General features: G+C 39.2%; 1 protein-coding gene across 1 annotated transcript; it reads left to right on the top strand.

Annotated features, from left to right (window-relative positions):
- Positions 1-3,082: 3,082 nt before the first annotated feature.
- Positions 3,083-4,489, top strand: LOC142627780 (uncharacterized). Its single transcript, XM_075801677.1, has 2 exons — positions 3,083-3,505; positions 3,887-4,489. Exons 1-2 carry the CDS (start codon positions 3,083-3,085, stop codon positions 4,487-4,489), a joined length of 1,026 nt encoding a protein of 341 aa, XP_075657792.1.
- The last annotated feature ends 5,526 nt before the right edge of the window (positions 4,490-10,015 follow it).

Genomic DNA, 10,015 nt, shown 5'->3' with positions numbered 1-10,015 from the left:
TTAATTAATTCTTATTGGAACCAATCAAAATTAAGTGCTTAAAATCAAATGTGATTGTGATTGGATTGTGAGGGTGCATCACGACTGTTTGAAAATTATTTTGACAATATATTTTGATTTGGTGGTTCAATTAAGGCCCGTAACGTTTTTTTTATTATCGTTAAACTCTCAATATTTAAATGTTCAAATTACAATTTTACCCTTTGAAACACAAAATGACCAATTTACCCCTAAAGTTAAATTAGGGTTGTGAAATGGGATGTCTACAACTGCATATGCAACCTCAGTCATGCGTAAGTAGGCTCACCCAGCCCAGAACTCTATATTCAATTTTTAGGAATATGATTAGGGTTATGTATGCCTATAGTAACATGTTTAGGGTTCCACAAAGTTAATTAGAAGCTTGATTAGTGTTTGTATTCAGACTAGATCTTCACATGAATATGCATAAGAACATGTGGTGTTGAGAAGATGTTGCAAGGTTATAAGTACCCGTTGATAACATGGCATACATATGATGAATGACATGAACATGATCAACATGATGTTGAGTATGACGTATGATGCATGATGATTGACGTTGTGCATAATGAATATATGAATTTAATGTATGTGATGGCACACATGTATCTGATTGATGAATGTAATGGCTAGGGTTTGTGTTAGTGTGATTCTTTAATCTTATTACAGCCTAATTTGGATGTGATCTGTCTAGCAGATCTTTAGTTCTTATTATTTCCCTATGTAATATTATAGGATATCTTTGCTACATTATGGGTGGTGTTCGTAGTTTTTTTATTGAATCCAAACTTTTTCAGCTGATGGTAGAGGAAGGGGGATGGTATTTTTCTTTAAGGATTTTTGAGAGTAGGTGCTTCATGAAGTTGGTCTTCATGGGTAAGACAATGGCACAATGGCTGATGAAGAGTATAGAACAGATAGTCGTTGGGATCAGTCCGAAGTATTTTTTTTTTTCGTTCAGGGAAGGTTATTTCGCCTACACCCTCCAACGAAGCTCCAATTCTTTTGGCTTGTTCCTACTTTTGATTGAACTTAAATTCGGCGGGTCTAGGAGGTCCATTATTATTCATGTTGGCAGAGCAAAGAATGGATGGAGGGTTTTTGGGTTAGAGTTAAGGAAGATGTTGGAACCTGAAAACTATGCGAATGGTGGGACTGGGCAGTCGAAATTTTTGGCTTAGCTTCATAAGGATAACTCAAGGATTCAACCTTTTAAATCCTTTGCTGATACGATGCATGGGTATGAGGTGCAGGTCAGAGGTAGAAAACAATCAAAGAAGCAAAACCCAGTAATTAAACATAAAATGTTGAGCGAAGCGTCGGTGAGCTTGCCAAGTCCGACGACTCTAGAAGGTAGAGTTGTGGGTTCTCGACGTAGTACAAAGGAGTTTAACATTGGAAAGCCAAATCCGGTAGGATTTAAAAGGAGATCTTCGTTGAATTTCATATCAAATGGGATTGAACATGTTTTTGGAAATAATCGTGAACTGAGAAATTCTGACTGGGCAAGAAAAAGCTTGACAATAGAAGTGAATGGAGAAGGAAAAAGGAGGGTGGTGTGGAATAAAGGTGGTCTGAGGAGTTCCTTATGGGTATCAAGGGATTAGAGGGAGTACGTTCCTAGTGGTTCACGAGTTCACAATGTTCTTGTAGTGGGCTCAGACCAAGATGTTACTCTAATGGGCCTCTCTTATCTAGAGCCCACCGGCCCAAGTGGGTTGGAAGTGGGTGAAAGCCCAACTTTAGGGGACTCGAGACCCTTAAGTCAGGAAGCCCACGCCTTGGTGATGTCCAAAGCACCTCACGAAGCTTCGGATGCCCAGGACATCACAAGGGTTGAGCTTGATCTCGTTGAGGAGTCACCAGCGCCACCGGAGAAGGCCGGCACAACGCGACAACAAGCCCCGATGACAACGGCAAGCTCGGCAACCCAAACCAAGATGAATTGTTGTTTGGTGAAGGTATTGGTGTTGGAAGGTGGTCCTTTTTTTTATGGGATTCACACCGGGGCTTCGCCGGCAAATCTGGATAGGGCCGTTACAGCTTTTTTCCACACCACGAGGGCTGATTTGGTGTTTGTTCCTCCAACCAAGCATATGGGTTGCCCTACGGAGACTTTGGTAGAGGATGAGAGTCTTATTTCTGGTGGGCTTTGTGCCGATGAGCCTCCGTTCACACTGGGTAAGGCAAAATAGAGGGTGACAGGGCATTTAAAGGTCTTGAGCTATTCAATTATGTTTTGAGTCCACCGAGAGTTGGGATTGAGGAATGGGGTGTTCCGAGTGGAGACGAAGATGATTGGGTTGAGGGTGCAAGTGATATTCTGGGGATAGACATCTTGCACGAGGCTACAAATCAACTGTCTATCCTTGCCTGGAAGCTTAGTTTCTTGAAGGCAAACTACATCACAATTCCATTCCCGTAATAAATTTCTAACTACCAAACATTTCCGCGAATCATTCAAACCTCAAACATTCCATGACACCATTCTTAACTTCATTGAAACTGTAAACTCCCTACTACTACCTCAGTCAAGCAGTCAAAGAAAAGAAAACTATCTCCCATCATAATTAACCGAGGAAATCAAATTCCTCAACTCCCTCTTCCCTTTATCCTTAGAGAGCTTTTCGGTGGGCAGCATCTTTCATGTGCACCAGCTTGGCTGCCTCAATCTCCATCTCAAGTCTTTGAATAGCATAATACAACTCTTCTCATGTCGACCCAAAGAAGCCCCATCAACCTACTGAAATTGGGGAGTCTATGTTTCACCCAATTAGACACCTTCAAAGTGTTATCAAAACTCCTCACCTTAGTATTACTATTCATTTCAGCCGTCACAACCACCCCTAGAGGATTAATAGACATCAATGGGGAAGAACTCTCCACATCACCTAGGACCTTAATTGCATAAGCTAAACAGTTTTACAAAGAATTGTACAAGGAGACAAAGGAGTGGAGGCCTTTTGTGGAAGGTTTGGAGTTCGATTAGCTAGAGAGGTTGGAGAGGGACTGGCTTGAATAGAGGTTTGAACAGGAGGAGGTTCTTCGAGTTGTCAAAGAGATGGAAGGAGATAAAGCACCAAGTCTTAATGGTTTCTCCTTGGCTTTCTATCACCATTGTTGGGGAGTTGTTGAAAGAGATGTCTTAGCTGTGTTTGAAGAGTTTTATCAATGCAGTAAGTTTGAAAAATCTCTTAATGCAACTTTCATAGCCTTAATCCCTAAGAAGAATGGTGCTTCCAATATTCGAGATTTTAGACCCATTAGTTTGGTGGGGAGTGTTTACAAGATTTTGGCCAAGGTGTTGGCAAACCGCCTGAAAGAGGTTTTGGATCAGTTGATATCTGAGTCTTTGAACAGTTTTGTGGGTGGTAGACAAATTCTTGATTTAGTTCTCATTGCTAATGAGTGTGTTGATAGTAGGGTGAAGAGAAAACTTCTAGGGGTTATTTGTAAATTAGATATTAAGAAAGCTTATGATTATGTGAACTAGGAGGCTCTTCTTGATTTGTTGAAGAGAATGGGATTTGGTGTGAGATGGTGTAGGTGGATCCGCACATGCATATCTACAGCCCAATTCTCTGTCTTGTTTAATGGGTCTCTAGTTGATTTTTTTAGGAGCTCGAGGGGATTGAGACAAGGGGACCCATTTTTCCCCATGTTGTTTCTTGTTATGATGGAGGTCCTCAGTAAGATGATGTAAAGAGCTGAAGGGGCTGGTTTGTTTCGAGGCTTTAGGGTAAATGGTAAACAGGGGGGAGGGGTATGTGTATCACATCTTTTGTTTGTGAATGATACAATTCTGTTTTTTGATGCTGATGAGGAGCAAATTCTACATGTTCGGGTGCTTCTTCTTTGTTTCCAGGCAATGACAGGTTTAAAGGTTAATACGCTAAAGAGTGAGATGGTTCCCATTGGGGAGGTTCCTAATGTCCATGTCCTGGCAGAGATTTTAGGATGTTTGATTGGGTCTTTGCCTATGACCTATCTTGGTATGCCATTGGGGGCATCCTACAAGCCCCCTACTGTTTGGAATTCTATCTTGCAGAAATTTGAGCGTAAGTTGGCCGGTTGGAAGAAAATGTATTTGTCAAAAGGTGGAAGACTAACGTTGCTTAAAAGCACATTATCTAGTCTCCCCACTTATTATTTGTCTCTTTTTACCATCCCTACACATGTGGCCAATAAAATTGAGAGGTTGCAAAGGAATTTCTTGTGGGGGGACTCCAAGTTTCATTTGGTGAGATGGGACAAGGTGTGTGCACCTTTGAAAAATGGTGGGTTAGGAGTAAGGAAATTAACTACTCTTAATAAAGCCTTACTAGGGAAATGGTTATGGCGGTTTGGGATTGAGGAGACAAGGCTTTGGAGAAGGGTGGTAGCACTCAAGTTTGGGGAAGAATGGGAGGGATGGACATCTAAGCTAGAGGGGTGCATGGGTGTGGCTTGTGGAGAAGTATCTGCATAGGATGGGAGGATTTTAGCAAGAATATTCGCTTTGAGGTAGGGGTGAGGGATAGAGTGAAGCTATGGAAAGATCTATGGTGTGGGGATTCTCCTCTTCAATTGACTTTTCCGAGTGTGTATGGGATTGCATTCAATAAAGAGGCATCGATGGCCTCTTCTCTTGAATGGTTGGGGATAGAGGAGCGGAGAAGCTGGGATGTTCAATTTACTAGGAGACCAAATGATTGGGAAATGGGTGGCGTGGATGATTTTCTCCGTACCTTGGGCTCTAATCTTCCCCCTATTGAGAACGGAGATCGTATGCGATGGAAGTTGACAAGGAATGGGAACTTTGATATTCGTTCATTTTACAATAAGTTGAGAAGCCCCTTGCCCATTATGTTTCCTTGGAAAGGTGTTTGGAAGGTTAAGGCTCCTCAGCGTGTTTCCTACTTTGTATGGACCGTTGTATGGATAGGATCCTTACAGGTGATAATTTGAGGGGTAGAGAGTTGGAATTTGACGACTAGTGTATCATGCACCGCAGTAATGGGGAGACGGCGGATCATTTGTTACTACGCTGTGGAAAGGCTTATCAGCTGTGGAGTTTGGTGGATACTCTTTTCGGTTGGTGGAATTGGCTTGGAAAGCATTTGTCTAACATTTGGAATTTAGCTCCATTATGCTTGATATGTGTCTTTGGAGGGAGCAGAATAGGAGGACGTTCGAGGACATAGAAAGTTCGGATGACCAGCTATTGGCCTCTTTCAGTGGCACTCTGTTTGACTGGTCTAGGGCTTGGAGACTCACCTTTAGTGATTCTCTCCCTATGTTCCTTAGCTCTCTCCTGTGTACTTAGTTCCTTTTTCTTTTCTTTTCTTTTCTTTTTTTATTATCTTTTTACTCTTTCTTTTCCCTTTGTATTTTTCTCTCTGCCTTATGTTTTTCTGCATAAGGTAGTGTTCTTGAATATATATCTTTATTACCTATCAAAAAAAAAAAGAATGAATAAATGCAACAAAAAGCTACAAAGACATAGTAATCAAAAACTCACATTTAGGAAATAACTCTCCAATCCTTTTCAACTTTTTAAGTTGCAAAATCAGTACTGGGGACAATACAACTCTTAGTGCCAAAGTAAAGGAAGCAATAACTATCCACCTACAAGGTCATAATAAGTTCATAAACTAAAATAGTGAATATATGTAAATAATTAGTAAAACACAAAAGGAAAAAAAAAATTACCTAGCTCCTGGACACATAAAATAGTGAATATATGTAAATAATTAGTAAAACACAAAGGCAAAAAAAAAATTACCTAAACTAGATATACAACTTTGAAAGAACTTGCTAAAAGTCAAAGAGAACAAAAAACTTAAAGCGGTTGTTAGAACTTGATATTTCACATCGCCATTCCAAAGATCGGTTGATCAATGATCTGGTTGTTGTATCAGCACTGAGGCATCAATGGGACCAGGGTGCACGATCTCTAGTTCCTCACCGATCCGAGGATCCATATTGCAAAGAGTGCTAGTGTGAGATCATATAAACACATCGTAAAATTTATGCTTGGAACTATCATATATCATATTTTCATGGAGGGAGGAGGCATGCTGTCTAACCAATCAGTCTGTAGTTTTCACTACCACTTAAAAGAGAACATATAGTCTTAATCATATATCATTTTGTAATTACACAATTAGTGTTTGTTTAGGACCAATACACAAAAAGGGATTATAAATTTTTGCTTAAGGAGCAAAATTTTTAGATCTACTTTGTGGTTACTCTCTCTCTCTCTCTCTCTCTCTCTCTCTTTAGAGTTGTTAAGTTATGATTTTTCTCATAACATTAGTGTAGGCTTATTCCATGACAAAAAGTGTTGTAATTGTATAAATTTATTTCCTGGTATTTTTGTGGGATTTATTTGTAATGGGTTTAGTATTAAGTGATGAAGATTTGATCAAGACAACTAAAGGTCACATGAGAAGCACATGCAGGTAGGTGAAGAGTCAAGCCAACTGTCCAGAGAGTATATTCTGTCAATTGGCTAACTCGTGACCCGGGTCGCCACTTAAACTAGTCGTGAGTGAGCCGCAAGATGCCCCTGTTTTGCTAAAACACATGACCTTTCGTATTCTCCTCACACATACTACATATACCCTCATTACCCATGGAAACTGTAAGGAGTCTATTGAGAGAAAAACCCTAAGAAAGGTTTCTACAACACACCTACCTTATTAGAGAGAGAGCTGCTCACTCATAGAGAGAAATCTTTGTATTCTCTTCTCCTTCCCTCTCCCATTGTTATACCCATTGAGAGGAGATTTGTACCCAAACACAACCCACACCCATTTAGAGTGTTGAGAGTGTTTTTGGAGTAAGGGAAACATTGGAAGATGCCAAAGATGGCGGATGCAATTTGGAGCTTATTGCGGGATCCAGAAAGCTAGAGAAGACACTGTTAAGTTTAACCTTGTTGGAGCAAGAAACTTGGAAGGCTTAGGTGCATTGGGTAGATTAGGCTTGGAGGGTCTATTGCTATTCGTGTATCCCAACTTTATTCTATAATAGATAATTTTACCACTTGGAGGGCGGCGGAGAGGTTTTTTGCCGAGTTCTTTGGTTTCCTCTTCGATAACACGTGCCGGTGTTATCCTTGTGTTTGCATATCTCTTCCTGTACTCTTTAACCTTTAATTGCTTCTTTGTTTGTGATTATTTATGTGTTGAAGTAGTTTGCCAAATTGGGTATAGCTTATATTTATCATTCCGCACATATATTGTTTGAATATAAGCTTGTGTTAATTAATTTGATATTGGAGGTCTAAACATTCACTAGTGTTTTACACACCAAGTGAACTTTCAAGAGTAATCACTCTTCTAGTAGAATTCAAATTCAGATTTCAACAATCTTGCTCAAGTGAGAGTGGAGCAAGTGTTGTGTAAACTATCTGCCTATTCGTACATATGTTAACACAACCTAAACTAATTACAATAGATTTGAACCCTATGTAACACTATGTTTGTCAAATGAAATTAGCCGACATCTAAACCATAATAATTAGGGGCTTTTTTTTTCTCATCACTCATCACTCATCACTCAATTTTCATCACTCATCACTCATTACTCATCACTAATCACTTAAAATACCCCCAATTTCTTATACCCCACCGTTTGGCACATATTTTCAGCTTCTCATCACTCAATTTTTTCTACTTTTTGTGGGTCCCATGGTTAGACCATTCTGTTAAGCCTACCTGCGGAACCCTCATTCCAAAGCATTTTCTTCACTTCTTCACTTCCTCCCTCCTCCTCACTAAAATCCAACCCACACCAGACCGAACCCAACTAAAACACGACCCCTTCAGCCCTGTTCATTTCACTATGTTTATTATTATTTTTTATAAGTAAAACAACTCACGATTAGATTATTTTACCTCTAATTGTGCTTATTTTTCATTGCACCTGTGCATTTGTAAGCCAGGGCTTGTTGAAATTTTTCAAAAAAGCCTCTTTTTTTGGGATTCCCAAAGTCTTTAGGATTGTCATATTCTTCAACTGGTCTTGCTTCTTTGTAGGAAATAGTTCATTGCTTATTTTGTGGCACTTTCTCATTTCTTGGGTGTTTGTAAAGATTTTTTGTGGGTATTGTTCTGTTTGAAAAGTTTGTTTCTTTTTTCTTTTCTTTTTTTAGCTAAAAACAGTAGAAATATTTTATTGATAAAGAAACAAGTACAGAAAAGAAATGGCTATAAAGAACACCGAGGGCCAGAAGTAAGGGACCACCCACAACAAATGTGGTGTCCCAAGCCAATAGAAGCACATACAACTAAAGCCAGACATAAAACAGAGCATGATCCAACATGCAACAACCAAACTGCACTATGGTTGATATCACTGATGGGCTGATAGCAAACGGTGATGGTGCCGATGGTGGAGTCAGGAAGGATGGAGAAGAAAAACACCAATCCATTCACACATCCCAGCAATCACAAAGCCAGGGGCGTAGCCATGAATTTTTGCTTGAGGGGGCCAACGTAAAACTATCATTTTGATTCAACGAAAAACTCAAAGTACAGTATATTTATAACACAAGCTTGTTGATAGAATTTTTTTGTCGGTGTAATTCTATAGCACTCAAAAATCAAAATACTAACAAGTTAATCGACCAATTAAGCATCTTAAGTCTTTTTTTTCTTGAGTTTCTCCTATTTTTTTGAAAATCCATAAGTCCATAACATTCATAGAAATCAAATATAAGTATACAACAAAACTGCAGAAGAAGAAGAAGAAGAAGAAGAAGAAAAAGTTGGTATTTCTCAATATTTGCTTAGCTTTAAATAAGAAAACTCTTTGTCAAGGAAGTGGGAGAAACTAATGAAAATGTGATTACGTGAGAGCATCCTATGGAAGAATTAATGTAGAGAAATTGAAGAGAGAATGCCAAGTGATGAGGAGAGTCTTTTGTGGAATTGTAAAGTGGAAGGAGATATTGTAATAAAGTGTAAAACTTAAGTACAATGTCCTAAATGTAATACATTATGTTCTTCAATTAAATTCAAGCACATATTTAACATGTCCAATAAAATACAAACAATAATATTATTTTTAAGGACACTAAAATTCAATACATATGAGTTTAATCAAGTAATCTAAAGTACTACTCCTCAATATTATCCTTTCACAAAAATTGAATAACTAAAAACTAGAAAAATATGGACGTGGCTATCATGCTTTAGAGAAGAATGGGAAAGACAAGAGGAGTTAATTTTTACCATTGCACAGTTGGGATTTGGAGTGGGGAGAATTTCATGAGTGATGTGTTGGAGGGGGGGGGCCAATCTTTTAATCTTGTGGGGACCAGCTCTTAACTCAAAATGATTGTAGACTAATTTTATTTATAATTAGAGAGGTTTTAAAAAAAATTGGAGGGGCCATGGCCCCCCCAATGCATAAGGTGGCTCCGCCCCTGCACGAAACCCTCAACCCGAAGAAACGAAAACCCAAACACAAAAAAAAAAAAGAGAAGCAAACACGCAACAATCAATCACCACAGGTTGAAATAGATCTAAGAGATGCAAAATACCACCCTATTGCCAAAAAAATCAAATGTATAAAATAGCTCAAATGTATAAAATACCTTCGAATTGGTGAAAAAACTGAGAAAGAGGTTGGTGGGGAAGATCGATGCAACGGTGCGTGAAGAACTGCATTTCTAAGGTTGGGGTAGCGCAGGTTGGCTGAGCTTCGATCGGTGACTACGTGCATGAGGAGGTGTGGGCAAGGCAGAGGCTTCTAAGGACTTGTGGTGGTATGAAGATGGAGGAGTGATCTGGTTGAGAGAGAGAGAGAGAGAGAGCCGTTGCATCTGCCATCAAAAGGTGTGCTTGTTGTGACTTTTCTCTGACCGTGGGTCCCAGCTATGTCTGTTTATTTACTAAAATGTCATCGTAACTCTGTTACCATAACTCAAAAACACCTAAAATGTGTTTTCAGTTTCCATAACTCTTCATTCAAAAATCAAAAAATTGAGTGATGGAAACAAAAA

This window comes from Castanea sativa, chromosome 1 (genome assembly GCF_040712315.1).
Source record: "Castanea sativa cultivar Marrone di Chiusa Pesio chromosome 1, ASM4071231v1".
NCBI classification, from domain to species: Eukaryota; Viridiplantae; Streptophyta; class Magnoliopsida; order Fagales; family Fagaceae; genus Castanea; species Castanea sativa.
Note: the sequence above shows the minus strand (reverse complement) of the source record. Positions and strands in the feature narration are given on the sequence as shown.